Source organism: Drosophila takahashii, chromosome 2L (assembly GCF_030179915.1).
Source record: "Drosophila takahashii strain IR98-3 E-12201 chromosome 2L, DtakHiC1v2, whole genome shotgun sequence".
In the NCBI taxonomy this organism is placed as follows: Eukaryota; Metazoa; Arthropoda; class Insecta; order Diptera; family Drosophilidae; genus Drosophila; species Drosophila takahashii.
Window position 1 is genome coordinate 21,084,056 of NC_091678.1, and position 16,389 is coordinate 21,100,444.

At 38.3% G+C, this 16,389-nt stretch overlaps 5 protein-coding genes across 5 annotated transcripts; 3 read left to right on the forward strand and 2 right to left on the reverse strand.

Annotated features, from left to right (window-relative positions):
* Positions 1–2,041: 2,041 nt before the first annotated feature.
* LOC108060491 (uncharacterized) lies at positions 2,042–2,403 on the reverse strand. Its single transcript, XM_017146197.2, has one exon. The coding sequence runs from the start codon at positions 2,401–2,403 to the stop codon at positions 2,170–2,172; it is 234 nt and encodes a 77-aa protein (XP_017001686.1). The 3' UTR covers positions 2,042–2,169.
* Positions 2,361–2,909, reverse strand: LOC108060492 (uncharacterized). Its single transcript, XM_017146199.3, has 2 exons — positions 2,758–2,909; positions 2,361–2,567 (listed from the first exon to the last, which is right to left on the reverse strand). The coding sequence occupies exons 1-2, from the start codon at positions 2,799–2,801 to the stop codon at positions 2,465–2,467; spliced, it is 147 nt and encodes a 48-aa protein (XP_017001688.1). The 5' UTR covers positions 2,802–2,909; the 3' UTR covers positions 2,361–2,464.
* Positions 2,910–5,120: 2,211 nt separating this feature from the next.
* On the forward strand, positions 5,121–5,477 carry LOC108060488 (uncharacterized). The gene is made up of 2 exons (XM_017146192.3): positions 5,121–5,173; positions 5,300–5,477. The coding sequence occupies exons 1-2, from the start codon at positions 5,121–5,123 to the stop codon at positions 5,397–5,399; spliced, it is 153 nt and encodes a 50-aa protein (XP_017001681.1). The 3' UTR covers positions 5,400–5,477.
* Positions 5,478–5,490: 13 nt separating this feature from the next.
* LOC108060487 (uncharacterized) lies at positions 5,491–5,857 on the forward strand. The gene has a single exon (XM_017146191.3). The coding sequence runs from the start codon at positions 5,491–5,493 to the stop codon at positions 5,701–5,703; it is 213 nt and encodes a 70-aa protein (XP_017001680.2). The 3' UTR covers positions 5,704–5,857.
* A 4,917-nt stretch (positions 5,858–10,774) lies between these two features.
* LOC123003220 (uncharacterized) lies at positions 10,775–11,048 on the forward strand. Its single transcript, XM_044395014.2, has one exon. It carries the CDS (start codon positions 10,797–10,799, stop codon positions 11,046–11,048), a length of 252 nt encoding a protein of 83 aa, XP_044250949.2. The 5' UTR covers positions 10,775–10,796.
* The last annotated feature ends 5,341 nt before the right edge of the window (positions 11,049–16,389 follow it).

Sequence of the window (16,389 nt, forward strand, 5' to 3'; positions counted from 1 at the left end):
CAGCTGATCTGCCAAGCATATGTTGCATATTTTCTATCTAAAACAAGTTCGTTGTTTACGCTTATATTAGCATACCAGTCCAGTTATTTGCATAAATTACTGGGCCAGAACTCTCAAGTGATTTAAGCCTTTTTTCCTCTAGTCGTTGGGACAGGTGGTGTATTATTGTTTCAAGGGATGAGGCACCTCGGAATACTAATTAAGTCACATTGAGTTAGACCTTAGACTTTTCTAGTTCGCTTGGAGAACTTGTGCATAATTTAGACAGTAATTAAAATAAGAGTGCACTCATAAAAAAAATCGCCATTGATTCAAGAAAATCGCCTATGATTTTCAGCCAACGGCGATTCGCCATTAACAATGGGAAATAATTTTCTTGAATTTACGGTTTCGCCTTTCTAAAAATCATTACCAATTTTTCTGAATTTTACGGCAAAAAACCCTAAAATTAAGAAAAATTTTCTTAAAAATAGAAAAATAAAAGTATATTTGTTTATAACCTTTTTTTTAATTTTGTCCGACTGATTTTTTTATCACTTTTGCATTTAGGTTTGTTAACTAAGAGGAAACCTTTCATGTTTTAGTGACAATCATAAACATTTTTATTTATTTATTTATTTATTTATTTAATTTAAATTCAAATTTATTATAAATGTTTATTAATTACAATGCATTTTAAGTACAGAAAAAACTTTTTGTAAACATATAAAAGACTTAAGGAAAAATTCTTACCTCGACCTGAACTCAAACTCGCGACCGCTCACACCATAGACAGACATCTTAACCACTCTGCCACGCGTGCTTCTTGCAATGCAATGGCTTAAGATGCCTAAAGTGTTAACGGTCGTATTATTGGTATACCAATTACAATTACTTTAATTAAATCTTGTTAACAACAGTTTTAACAATTTAGTGAATGGAAAACCAAAACAAAAGATTTTTTATACGAAAAAAAAAACAATAACTATTAAAAAAAAAAAATCAGACTCGTCCCTGCGTGAAGTCGAACCGCGGTTTCCGCGGCGACTTTTGTACACATGTTTAGTGTCCGAACGCCTCTAACAGCTAGGCCACCATACTAGAACACTAAAAAATTACACAACTTTCCTAAAAAATAGGTATTTATTTTCTAGAATCAAAGGCGATTTCGCCATTAACTCAAGAAAAAAGGTCGGAAAATATTGCCATTAATCCAAGAAAATATCGCCATTAATCCAAGAAAAAAATCAACTATTCTTCTTCTTATTCATTTTATAAAAAATTTTATGGCGAATTTCCATAAACTTAAGAAAATTTTTCTATAATCTAGAAAAATTTTCTTAATTTAATGGCGATTTGAAATCACGGGCGATTTTCTAAAATTAAGGGCGATTTTTTTTCTGAGTGTGGAATTTCGGGGAAGTTTTTTCATGAACTGAAGAAAAAATGTAGCTAAAATTAAAGAAAAGGGAAACTAGACTTCTAGATTTTACAAAATAAATTAAATATATGTTTTGAGTTTCTATTTGTTTTATACCAACTTATATAAATGAGATCTACACAATAATTTCCCAATTGCTGACCCAGTTTTATGAAATGGATCAAGTTCATCGACATAGGGCCTTGCAAACAACTTTCGCTATGTTGTAAAATGATTTACTTTCCTTAGAATCCATATTTTCTTTGTGGAAACAAGCTGATACCCCTGTCTTTTTCCATCATTCCGCTCACCTGCAACGCCTAAAAAACATGCGAAAGCCAACAAAGATTTATGCAAATCCCGGGGAGCGAATGTTAAAACGTTAAAGCTTTTGATTCGGCGCTAATGTAAAAATATGGCGCCTGTGTGGAAAAAAACCGAATATCAAATGTGCAAAAATCGCCGGGCCACATTTGCATATGACAAAGTGAGGCAGACAGCCGCAAACAATGAAAAATGACGGCGACGAATGCTCGCAGGCTTAGTTGGGGTAATTTAATTTGGCAAAATAAAAAAGTTGCAATAAATAAATTTCCCCGCCCCCCACGCACGTGACTGCTGCGATTTATGAAACTCAATTAATTTGCGGAACTTTTACAAATGAATTTATTGCATTTATGTATGGCGACAAATAATCGCAATCATGGTGTTATTTTCTCCTCCAGTGCGGTCTCTCCAGTGGCGATGGGAATCGAATCCCCATCCGTTCCCTAGCAGAAGTGCAGGTTATTGAACTGCTCCCGATTGTTGGTGACCATCTGGTTGTATTTGAAGGCCGCCGACTGCTGGGAGCTGCTCTGAACCGTGAGCCTCGTATTCCGCAGGAAACTATCCGCCGGACTGCTCGATACGGCGTACTTTCCGCCCAGACCCTCCACGGTCCTCATGGGACTCAGGTGTTTGGCTGGGATGGCCTTGCTGGGTGTACGGGTTTGGTGAACCATTTTTAAGGATTTCTTTCAAGATTCAACAGGAGCTGGGGTGAGCTTAGATGATTTGGGGGATTCAGGGCACACTGGAGAGACGCGTTAGCACGGAAAATTCCAGACAATTACCGCAGTTACTAGTGCGAGAGCCGCCTTTCTTGGAAGACAGATGTTTAGATAGACTGTAAATAGAAGAAACAGAAAATATTAGTTTGTGATAAAGAATATGATTAGGTAAGGAAATAAAATAATGAAAAATAAATACAAAATTAGTTTTTACCACATTTTTTTTATCGATTTTTTTATATATTTCAAGAGATTTGTTTTACTTCCAAAATGATAAGGAATAACGTTCAATTTTCCCTTCCTCACCTTATATTATTCAGCAGCTTGGCTTTGGTGTCCGGTGTCTTCATTGACACATCTGTTTATGCACGTTGGGGAAAATATTTTTGAAAATTCACTGATTAGGTATCGACTGCTTGGCCTTCACACTTTAGTCTGTTGGATTTCGAACCGAAAGCGGCGCTTTTATATCGGAAAGCCCCCTAGATTTAGTTGATCTCATCACGCGCTGGGAGCGTGCTCAAGTTAAACTAGTTTTTTCGGCGGCTCTGATGCAAAATCCGAGGCTTGTGCCAAATTTCTTGTTTACGCCACCGAGTGGTACGTCAATGGAGGACCGCATGGCAGGCCTGATATTCCATTGACGGCCTAAAACGGTAAACATCTCTGAAAGTGAGTAAACAAACCCAAACACCAAGCAAATAAACAAATTATTTTGGGGATTTTTTCGCGGAGCCGAAAGTTTTAGGTGGTTTCCCCAAGGATCTGTGGAGCATGCTTCTCGAAGGTATCCAGTCAAGTGTTCGATATCGAACAATCTGCACTTTATATAGATTCTTTTTGAAGAATTTTTGCTTCATTCAACCTGTCACGAAGAAATACATACTTTTATTTGCTCAATTTGTTCTGTGTCTGGGGCACGTTTTTTAATTATTGATCCATGTGTCTGGCACATTTGCATAATGCAGTATAAGCTTAATTTTTGGCAGACAAATAAATTGACTGTACAATACAAATGCAGATTTTGACATTTAAAACAGCGACTTAGACGTTCAAAGTACAATATTGGTTATTGATTTTTCAGAATTGATAAAACGAGTTTTTGGGAATTACCGCTAGGAGAAGGGCATGGGAGATAAGAGGAGATCCTGGATGTCATTAACCCTATAAAATTGTTTTTACTTGGTATTTTACTGTTGTCTTGTGTCCGGAATGTGATAATATATTAGGGGAAGTTAGCAAATCTAACTAAATTTTTGATAATATAGGTTTTTAATTTATAAATTATAATTATTAATAAATATACTATATATTTTGAGGAAACCTAAATATCATTAAACTCATTAATGTTATCTAACTCGGAATAATTAAATGTGCTATTAATTTAATAGGTTACATTTTAAGATACAGTATCTGAACATTTTAACATTACCTTACGATTATTGCCTACTTTTTCTGAAATTTGGCATAATTCAGATCGGTAAGCTATATAAGCAACAGATTAAAATACCTCTTATAAACCGGCAACAGGCTTTCGAGTTGTTTTCTTGATCGAATTGGCTGATGCAATGTACCCAAGACTTTTCATCAGCCATCGGTTCATGCATAATTCGCTATATCAATATCAGGAATATCAGGTGATATTCCTATTTATTTAGATTCCTATATAGGCAGATATTTTCTACAAGTGCTTTATATGTATGGATCTACTCAGAATAGCAGGGTTTTAGTTAAAAAGTCCTATTCGGGGGAATTTTGGGTGACGTGTCAAAAAACAGCCGGCCGGCAACTCTAAACATTATACGATTCGTTAAATCATGTTTGTGGAGAGGAGACAAAGGAAAACACTACGCGATACGCAGCAGGTTCGGTTGGGGTGGTTTTAATACCCTTTAAACACAAGGATTAATGTGATACGCAATTAAATGAAAATTATATATTTCGGTCAACTAAAAGTGGTTGTACTTTAATACCACTTAGAAAATAATTTACTTATGAATGGAATTAAAAATAAGTATCTACGCATGTTTTACACACAACAAACGTATCTTAAGATTGCATAAAGAAAATGGTTTGAAAAAAGCTTTGATTGTATGCTTTTGACACTTCGAAATGAAACCTTAGAAAAATATGTAATAAATAAAATATAAATAAAATGTATAAAATATTATAAAATATTTGCAACCCTTTTTATATATTTTTTTAAGGTATAGAAGAGTCGACTCTTTTTGCCGCCGCTGGAGTTGTTTGCAAAGGTTTCGCTAAAAACCAGTTGCTCGATAGCTCTAATTTGCATTGGAACGGGTTCGCCTCAGACGGAGACTGAGTTTGAGGTCACCGGAGGGAAGGAGTGGTGCGGGGGCTGTGTGAGGGAGGTTTCTGGTGGCTTGGAAGTGGCTGCAGCTGGTGCTCGGATACTAACGCTACTTGCTGGTAGAACGGTGACGCAGTTGCTCCGCCAGACGTTGCACTCGGATCGACGGATCGGATCAGATCGGATCGTATCGAAACGTATCGGAACGGAACGGCGTATTTAAACCAGTTGTCGATGTGGCTGGAGGGCCAGTAGAAAGTACAGAGCAGAGCAGATCGGTGCTGAGCTGTCCGGAGCGTGAGCTGAAAAAATTTCCTTTCCTATTCAATGTGCAATTTGCAAAAGTTTTGTGTCAATGCCAAAAATTAGCCACACGGATTCCAAACAAAAATTGTTGAAGCAAGCAAGGTGGGTCAAAAAGAAAAACTAACTAAATATTTCATTAACACAATTCAGAAGGAATTATATAAATTATATTTTATCATAGCCAAAGCTCATTTACCTATACCTAATTTTTTTATTTATTCAAAATAGATTGGGCAAACATTTGTCATCGAAAAAAGGATCTCGCACGGGAAACTCGGCCAACAACAAGGAACTTAAAGTACTCACCCTTTTACAAACTGTACCGTGAACTTTGACCTCTCTACAAACGCATTGGAAGCGCAGCTTTGTGTAATCGGCAAAAAATTTCAAGTATTCAAAAAGAAACGTCTAGAGACAAAATGGTCTATACCGAACGTACCGACAAGTGCCTGAGCAGCACCAAGGACAACCAATCCTCGAAGAGTCAGAGCCACTCAAAGTCGAACAGTGGCTCGGGATCGGGATCAGGATCAGGATCTTGGAGCAGTCAAGCCTCGAGCGCTGAAAAGTGGAAGTACAACAACATGGTGAAAAACGATCGCCAGCAGTTCAATGGCATGCATTTCTCCTAAATCGTTGAAATAATTCCTTTGGAAATGCCACTTTACAAAATAGGGAACGGGGGAGTAGATTGTTGTTGTTCTTTCTATTTGGGTTCGTTTTAGACTAGTTGTGTAAGACATTTTATAGACTTAGGTATATGAAACAGAAAATTAAAAAAAGAAATACTCCAATTGGTAAAACAAATTAAATCAGAAAAGATATGCGCAAAAAAACAAAAATATTTTTATTTGATTGTTTAAGGAATGACTTTTCAATTTTACAATATTATTTAATACTTTTTAGCCCCATCTCCAATCACCTATCAATATCCCTTGCCATTTGACCTTGCCACTTGACTTTATTGACTTGACGGATACCCAACGCATATTTTATTGTCTGCAGCATTTGCATGAATTGCGGCTATTAGCGTGATTAAGCCAACTTTTGGGTTGGGCTACTGCTACGTACAACCCTCGATGAATCCGGACGAACTGCACTTAATACGCATTAGCTACGCTTATTTGACAGCCTCAATCTGCCGAGGGATTCGTGCAATATTGATGATGTCTGGCCATCCCTTTTCCTTTTCGATTTCCCCCGCTCTTTTCCTCTGACGCGTGTCCTTTTTCGAGAACAAGTGTATCTCCCAGTGCAGCCGCAAAAGGACGACGTCCGGTTTTCGTTACGAGAATTCGTTCGACTGTATTTTGGAAAGTGGAAAGTGCGAAATTTTTATAATTTTTCAATTGTATTGTTTGCCCGAAATGGGGAAATATCGCATTCAGTTTGAATCGGGAGTGAGAAGGATGCTGCGGTTGTCCTTCGGTCGTGACACACGACCGAGCAGGGGACTCGAGCTTCGCAGGACACGTGGCACACGGCTATTAGGAAAAGCGATTTCCTTGACGGTGCTAATAGAATTCTCGCACTCTCCGAAAATCCCATCCCAGCGCCAAAGAATAAATGTTGTGGCGTTTTCGGGTTTTCTTTTTCCGGTAGGCAGCTGTCAATTTGATTTACACAACAAAAAACATGTTGATGCTTAAAAAATATTTCGTTTAATAAAAATACAATTTAATAGAAATGACATTTTAGAGAACACAACAAAAAATTTAAAAATTAACCCCAAAAATAATTTTTTTGTTTTTGTAAACCTTTAAAATTTTTGTAAGTGTGGTGTTGAATCCTGAACTCTCTTTTCATCCCACCCAACCCATCTCTTTCGGCTTCTGTCTGTACTGGGCCTTGTAATTACTTTGTTTCCTAGCGCCAGGAGGTCCTCAGCACCCAAAAGATTCCTTGTCACTTTTGGTGTTGTGCGATGCAATTAAAACCGCACCGCAGGTGTCCTTTGAACTTTGCCACCAATATAAACTGTGTCTCAGCATTTGCTCGTTGGTGTGGAATGTGTCAGTTGCAAGGCTTCCGAAATGGGACGACGCTCTCTGATTTATCAGACAGAAGCAATTATCACGTCATTATCAAGGAAAGCCCACAAAAACAGTTCTCTGCTTTGATTTTTGTTTTAGTATTTGGTAGTTATGGCATCTAAGGGTTTATTGTGTGATATTTTTATCTTTTCCTTGCAATTTAAAGACCACTTTAATGGTAGTGAAGAGTGGAACATTGCTAGTAACTGTAACTTTTTGTTAAAAATAACTTATTTCTAATGAATCTTCTCTTTACAACATACTTATGATGGTCAAAGCTGATCTTTATCAGCAACTGAAAACGGTTTCCGTTGAAAGACAACCCTCAATGTGGACCCCTAACTCCGCTCCTTTCTCTAATGGCATATGTCACAATGCCACGTTGGAAAATTATGAATAATATCCGTAACTTCTGCCGAGGCACACACACAAACGCCCAAGTGCCGTGAAATATTCCCGAGCAGCTTGCGTTGAAAAGTGGAAGAGGGCGAGAGCAGGCCCACACTTCAACTCAATCCCAGACAACGCCTCTGAAATTGTGAATTCCAAACTCCCAAGTAAATTTGTTTGGGGCGTGCCGTCAGATACAACTTCCGATGACATCCGACAGATGTTTTGCAGCCAACAGGATAACCGGCGGATTGCCGAATTTGTAGTACTTTGCCCAGGAGTTGCGCCCGCTTGCAAAACAATTGTCGGCACATTTCCCGTCGCGGATGTCTCCGCCAGCAGCAGTTGAAATATGTACAAAGTCGAATCAGATGCGAATTTCATTTGAATGTAGGTACTCGATGATAATGTACGGGCGTTGACATCTCGGCAAAGGTGTTTTGGCTTCCTGTTTGGCACATGACAATGTCATCGCCACATGGCAGCCACACACGAGTCCAATTCGGTGGCAAGGTGTGACGCATCTGAAATTGATTGCCCAGAGTACGGGAAATCTAGGGGATTTTACATGATATTCGATCATATTCAGCTGGCTCGAGATGTGGGCAGATACAAAGTGGATAAGTGAATTGTGAAAGGGAAACATAGCCACCTTAAAGGTGGCGTTCATTTAATTTGTTTATTAAATAAGTTATTTTAAATTAAGATTTTAAAAATAACTATCTTCAGATTTGACATATCGAATTGTCAATACAGAGGGTTGAAAAAAAATTCAAATCAACTACATTTATAAACCCAACTCAAGTCAATCAATTTTTTATCTCAGATTTACTTTCTGTACCCCTTTCAGTATATTCCAATCAAACTGTATTTTCTTCTCTTATTTGTAAACATCTCTATCAAACCCGGATTTGCATATATCATATCTTCCTTGGTATATCATATCACATAACCTATCATAAAATTATGCAAATGGCCTAATCAAATATAGATTTGCTGGGGAATATAATTTACAAAATATGCCAAACATTCGCCATGACAAAAGGTGGCAATTACACAAAAAACAGAGAACCATGAGCTCAATTCAATCGCATAGGGAGAATTTGTAAAATGTGAATCAAAAGCAACCACCTCGTTGCCCCCTCGTTTCCCATTGTTGCGGATATATTTTTCAGCCGCCATTTCTGATCGACAGCTGTCATGAATGACAATTGGATTGCAGCAACAGAAATTGTGAAGTTGCTGCCTCTGTTTCGCTGCTGCATCGAATTCGGATTCTTATAAAATATGCAATAAAAATATGAGACCCCGTAATGATTGCCAGTATTTATAGATTTCGAGCATTTCTGCGGCTGCTGCTGCGGCGAGGTCATCAAAACGAAAACAACCGAATCGACATGGAAATTGAAACAATGGCCAGGCGAGTAGCAATCGTTGCCCCAGGGGCGTAAAGGGCCAGCGATTTTTGGACGGGGGTGGGGTTCTACTGTAGAGTGGAGTGGTTCGAACTGAACAGTATTGAAAAAGAGTGGAGTGGTTCTCGAGTAAAACGCAGAAATGCGGTTGCTTTTTTGTGGGTCGTCTCGGGATAATTTCAGAGTGGGTAGAATGGGATGGGTGGGTTCTTAAGACTAGGGAACTAAAGTTTTTAGGAAGGCTACGAAGGCTGGTTACATTTGGTTTTTCTCATATGCTTGATATTTTTTATCAATATGTCAGCAGCGCGGTTTATGATATTCGTAATAATTTTTATCGATAAAATGCAACAACTAATTTGTAATATATTTTTTAGTGTTTCAAAATTGATTATTAAATTATTATACGTACAATGGAAATACAGTTTTTTAAGATGATCACAAATTGTTACTCATAATATTTTTCTTAAAATGTTTTTTTTAAGGTGTGGCAAATTATGTACGTCTTTAAAAACTTAATTTTTTTAATTTCTTGCTGATTCCTTGAGCCCTGCTGGCCTAACTTTATTTCTGAGGACTGCCCTTCTAGAACCATATTTAGCATATTTTCGTACGCACAGCCGCATGTGGGAAATGTTAAGGGAAAGGGGTCGAGAGCAGAGTGCAAAACCTTTAAATGCAATTACGGCCTGCGGCTCATGTGAGCTCAAGTGCGGCGAGGTCGTCACAAAACGCCAATGATATGCTCTCGAGTGTCTTTTGTTGTGGCTTAAATACATAAGCAGGGCAACTCCCCCTTTTTTTTGCCCCCTCACACCACCCCCTTAACACCCCTTTTCCAGCAGTTTCCTCCGGTTTTTACAGCCTGCTTTAAATTGAGCGCGCCAAAAAAGTCGTAGCTGAGCTTTCCATTCGCTAATCCGGTGGTGCAGATGGGTGATATTTATTCCTCGCCTGTGTGAGTGAGTATCTGTGTGATGTGCTTGTGTGTAAGTGTATGTGGCATATGCAACGCTCCACAATCGCATCATTTTGAGCAATTAAGTGTGTATTATCCGTCGTTGCGTCTGTCAAAGGGCCTTGAAAGCAACTTCAAAAACCGAATCCAGTCGCGGCATCGCAGTCGCTCCTGTTCCTGTTCCGCCACCGGAAGTACATTGAATGTGCCAGTGTGTGTATCGGTATATGCCGCACACGGGAAAAAAGGATCATATTTTTTTCTAAAAATATGTTAAAATCCCGTTTTTTTTAATGATCTGCCATAGGCTGAAAATTCAAATTTAAATTAAAAATTTAAAATCAGTAAAATAACCTAAACTTCAAACTAAAAATAATTAATTATTTTCGTATTTTAATACATCTAGTTTTTTACAGTGTACATTTGCTTGATCCCTCTCTCCAAATCCGTGCTTTTCATGCGCAAATTGTGCATTTAAGTCGACAATGGCGAGCCAACAAAAGCAACGGATTGGGATGCGGAGTACTCGTTATATGGGATATGGAATATAGGATATAGGATACGTGGTGTGCTCCTGCTTGGGATGCAGCACAGCGTTTGCAGAGTCCTTATTGTGATGCCTACTTTTACTTTTGTTCGGTGTGCAACTAACTGAAGGCGGTCGGGAGGCGTTTTGCTGTCAAGTCTACGAGTTGGAAACCCCCATTGGTGGTTCGAAGGGAGAGGCGTGGTATTTTGTAGGATTCCTGCAATGTGATCAAATATATTTTAAAAAAAAGCAGGAAATAATGCAGTTTCAATGTAAAATTTGTTTTTAAAAATCCTTTTTTCCTTATTAGTTGAAATAAGAAAAAATTGTTTAAGGAAATATAATCTATAAGTTCTGCTTCTAAGATTCTAGCAAATGAAATATTAGGAAATATTTTCTGATGGTCTGCACAGTCCTTGTGAACTTCTCCCTACTCCAAATTTTATTACAGTTGTCTGACATGAAACTTTTCCACCTTTCCACTCTCACTCCATTACACATTTTTCATTCGCTTTATTGCCCTCTTGGGCTGTCACAAACAAGTGTGGCCAACCTGAGACCACGCCCATATCAACCCACATACGCCCACTTTTCCCTGGGTTTCTTGGCAAAAATCGACACAAATGTCTCCTGGCCACGCTGGCCAATTTAAAATTCAATTTAATTTCAATTGATATTGGAAAATCTTTCAGCTCCTTCCCCTCCTTTTTGGCCAACTGAAAAACCTATCCACACGCAGCGGGGAAGCCCCATTAACAGTTTCCACAGTTCTTCGTTTTCCCAGTGTGGAAAACTCGCTCGGACTCTCGACTTTGCGGTTGCCATTTCGGCGACAAAAGGTGAGAAAGCAAAAGCAATTACATCACAGATTTCAGTTCTTTTCTCGAAAAGTTTGTTGATAATTGGAACGGGGCTTCTTCTGGTCGGGCAGCAGAGACCCAGACAGAATCCAAAGTGGGTGGCCGGGACATAAATTATGCACAGGACATGAAAGACAGCAACCTGAACGGCAACAATAACAATCTCCGGGAAAATGCCACACAAAACCCAACCCTCACTAATTGCCCCAAGGTTGGTCCTCAAAATATATCCGGCACAGATTGTTTTCGTAGCAACGCCGTCGCCTCGGGTTGTGAAAGATTTCCTACACGTTTTGGCCATCTCATAAATAAAGGCAAAATTTCATTAAGACAAATTATTGTCTATCAATATGTTGCCACAACATGAACAGAAGGGAGGGATATTGCTCATTTGCCGACCACCCCCACCGGTTTGTATTTGTATGTTTACATAATAATATTTGCGGCTCATAATTGCATGAATTTTTAAAGTGAAACGCGTTTCAGGCTTGTGCAACCTGCAATCCCTCATTGTTCTGGCCCCTGATCCCTTTCCCCAGCTTTGGTTTGGATTGGTTTGGTTTGGTATTACTCTCACAAAGGGTACATTTGGCTTAATAAAATTATATAAATATTTTATCAATAATTTTAAAGAACTGAATTTTAAATATTATAAAGTATTCAAAAGTTTTAATTAAATTTCCAAACTTATTTAAGGCAACGCCACAGTTATTTCTTCATGTCGGGAGTTATTTTTACTAAATCATTTTCTTCAAATAAAAGTAGCTTGTAAGCTTAGAAATGTATGAGAATTTATAGTTTAAAACGTATTATAGAGAAAACGGATATAAATAAAATTTTCGTCAAAACAACATTGATGGTTAAAAAACCAAATGAGTATAAATACCTAGTTATATTTTAAAGGGCATTTCCAGCACCGACTACCAATGTTAACTCAACTTGGTTATGGGTTAAATACGTAGAAATTAAATTAAATATGCCCGCGGTTAAATGCCGCTGCAGGTTGCCCTTCCACAAACACAAAAGGGATTGGGACTAGGCCTAGGCTTTAAATCCAATTAAGATGATATCCAGGGGGAGTTTCCCAGGCAGGTGAGTGTGTGTTTAAGTCACGTGCATGAAATAATCGAATATTGCAGCACTAGGCTTATAGATAACATACCCGAGGAAAATAATTGTCTATCCAGCTCAAAAGATAACTTTCCCATCCAAAGTGAGAGTGCGCCCTTTCGCTGCGACACTTGACTTCTTCCTAATTGTTATGACCGCATAAATTTCCATTTATTTCTTTTCAACTATGCGGTTGTCACAGAGTTCATCGATTTTATCGGTTTCTTCTTCAAAGGAAGCTGCGCCAAGTCTTCATTTTGGAGCTCTTGAGAAACTCATCATCCATCGTCTAGAACAAATCGAGTGTGAAATTCGATAAGTGGCTGGGATTGTCTGAGAGCCAGACGAACAGTAACCGCCACTTGAATATGGGATTTTTGTTTACGAACAACCAAAATCGACAAATACGAAACTATTATGGATGAATTATGAATTACGCTCCACTTTATGTGACTTTTACGACGCCAATTCAAATTAGTTTCGTGTTTCTCAAAATATAATAGGTCCGTTAGCTCTTAATTCGTTTTCTTTGTCTTTAACAGTTTTTTAATTTTTTTAAAAAGTTTTTTTCCATTCTTAGTTCGAGTTTAGTTTTTTAAAAACCCAATATTTTTGGTACCACCTTTATATTCCGTTTGCATTCAACGTGCAAGTAAAAAGTTCAATGTTGTGATATTTACCTAAAGAAGAAATATTCTATTTAAAACTTTTCTTCTTATTGGCATTGTAATATTTACATTTATGAAAATGATATTCACCAAAATTTCTACTCCGCCCAGTTTCATCATTCTACTCCCATTCCCTCCGCTAAATGAAATGATTTACATGAAATTCCCATTTTCCCAGGGCCAACCACTTGACTTATGACTCCCAGACCACCACCCCCAGCTCCTTGGGTTGACTAAATCGCTACTAAGTATTATACTATATAGATTATATGGCGGGGCTACGCACACACTCAGACCCACGCGAATACAAGGGTGCTTGGGAGTAGAGCACACACTAAAGACACTAAGCACGACAAAAAGACATTAAACACGACAACGAAATAAAAAAACATTGAAGTTCCTTATCAGCATTTCCGCTTTTCGTGACCAATGTCTTGGAGTGTGCACACATATTTACAAATACCCCCGTCTGTAATTGTATTGGTTCCAGTGTGCCGGTGTGCGTTTTCAGAATATCAGTTTCGCACACTCAACGGATCTCAGTTGGCATGCAAAGGTTATAGAAATGGAAAAGTCGAAAGGCAGGCGAGGTCGGGGGTCGTTTTCCCTCACTTCCCCTCCCTTTGCTTAGTCTTAATTTCTGGACATGCTCTTGGCCACACTGGTTATCCTCCATTATTCATAAATATGCAAATGCCAGGGCGTAATAAATTCCTGATGCATGGCCAACGGCTGCGGGTCAATTTCGAGCTCACGCTCATGGGCTTTACCTTCGCACAGAAAAAAACAGCTAATACTAAAGTTGGCCAAAGCTCACCCAGGAATCGAAGATAAATCAAGGACCCTATAGCTGTTCCCTAGTTAGGTTCGAGGCATTAAAAGTAGAAAAAGACTAGATTATTTGTATAGGATCTTTTGTCCACCAAACATTTTAATATTTATAAGAAAATGCTAGTAAATTTCTTTGGTTTTTAAATATAACTTTAGAATCCGGTTAGGTTATGATTGATATTTAAATATTACACATAATTTTAACATAAATAATAATTTTTCAATAGATTTGGTTAAACATTTTAAGACAATTTACCTTTTGGTTGAAATAAATTCCACGTACTAATTTGAGAATTTTTCTCTGTGCATCCTTGCCAGCAATTTGGGCTGCAAGTGGTTGAGCGGTCGTGTGGTTCAGTGGCTGCGTGGTTGTAGTTGAGCGGTTGGGTGGTGCTCAGCCTGTTTAGCACTCAATCTGAGGCGGCTCCTCCGAACCGCTGGCATATGCCACATTACCTCCGCAGCAAATTAAATGGTCTCGCATTTGGCCCAGCTCGGCTCAGTTCGGTTCGAGCTGCTCTGTTCCGTTCTTGGATTCTCGTTAGGGGCGGTTGCATGTGGTGGGCGGTGCCCCTTTCTCACACACACTCGCTCCTTTTGTGTGTGTAATCTGTGGAAACCACACACATGCACACGCCACAGGACAGAAGTCGGAGGACAAAAGTCCAGGAGAGATATACCCAACTCTGGGATGCGGGCGTGACTCACGAGTGGGAAATGTAATTGAAATGTTGACCGATTTGCAAGGGTGCTTAGAGGAGATCATTAGAAAGGATCAGTCAACTGATGTTATAACATATTTTCGAATTTGAAGAATTTACTGATAAGCTGGGGAATAACCCATATAGTTTTCTTCCTTCTTAGGGAAGAAAATTAATATTATAAATTCATCCTAATCTTACATTTTAAATATTTGTTATTGAGTTTATTGACATTTTTAAAATTATGTTAAATTGCTTATTTTACCAAACAGAAAACTAGAAAGCTATTCTTAAGGTACTAAACAAATTTGAATAATATTATATCTACTTTCTTTCAGACTCTGCACTCTTGACTAGCTCACGACCCCATATCTTCCCCTAGTTTGAGGCCCTGGGAAATAGTTTTTGGCTTGGACTTCCCAAGATGATTGTTCCCGCCTGGACTTTGATTTAAAACAACATAAATCATAAATTTTTTGCACTGGCAAAGGGACAGCCCAGGTCCTCCGAAGCACCCCCAAGAACCCCCGGCCACCACAGCCTAAAAACGGACTCTGCACTATGGGCAAAAAATCAGTTTTTGAGGCATAAACTCTAGTTTTAAAGATAGAAATTTAAAAATTTTTTTATGTACTTTTAAGACTAAGATGTAATTTCGGTTTTTGTTGCTTTTTGAATCTGACCACACCTTCATCCTCCGCCCACGCCCCATATATAAATTTGAGGGCAAGGATTTAAAGAAAATGTTGTTTGTGCTGGTAAGACTGTAATACAATTTCGGTTTTTGTTAAATTTTGACCATGTCTCCATCCACCGCCCATGCCGCATTAATACATTTGAAGGAAACGATTTCAAAAAAATTTATTTGTTAATGAATAATTACTAGACCCTTGATCGCAAAAATGAATAATCCGTGTCCCTGTAAACTTTTTATTAAAACGTTAGTTACACCCTAATATTTATTTTAAAGACGACATACCTGTAAGTGAAATCTTTTATTTACTCGTCCCAAAATTCTTCTTCCAAAACAAGGGTATCAAGTCCCAGAATTTCGATTTCATCTTCACCGGCTTCATCGACATCATTATTATTGTTGTCTTCACATGTTCCTATTCTTGAGAGTTCGACCTCAGGAGATTCCAAAAGAGCTATGACTTCTTTTGGCAGACTTTTTTTGCGTGTTGAACTTTTTCTTCCCTGGAGATTGATTGTGGACAGCAGTGGGTCAGAAGAATCTAATGCTCTGTTAAACACGTCTGTCATGGTATCTAACCGGCTGCATTTCCTTGCGTGTGAAAGTCTATCGCGTTTGTACAATTTGTTTCGCGCTTCTGAGGCGTTTTCACCCATAACTCCAAGAGGAAGTATGGAACATTCAATAATTTCGTGACCGTGTACCAATACCTTGTGCACAGTTGGAGACATTGGATACCAATTATATTTTTTCACGTATGAATTAAAAGTCTCGGTACAAAAGGTTTTGAATTTTACCGGGCATATCTTATACTCACAAGATATGGCTATTAATATTGTATAAAAGTTTTTCAAAATCTTCAAGTCAAAGCTAAGAATTGTGGATAAAATTTCAGCATCTGCAAATGCTCTTCTTGCAGTATTTCCGTCGTTGCTATTTCCACTACCATTTTGTTTGGGATTGTCTACGTTAAGACCCATCTCATCCCATAGTCTGCGTTGAATTTCCTGCTTTCGTAATGATACCACTTCTTTGTCAGATCCTGTGACTCGCCATTTCTTTAAAGAAATTCTGTACGACACTTTTAAAACAAATTCCAGAAATCGTATCCAAGCATGAAGAGGGCTTA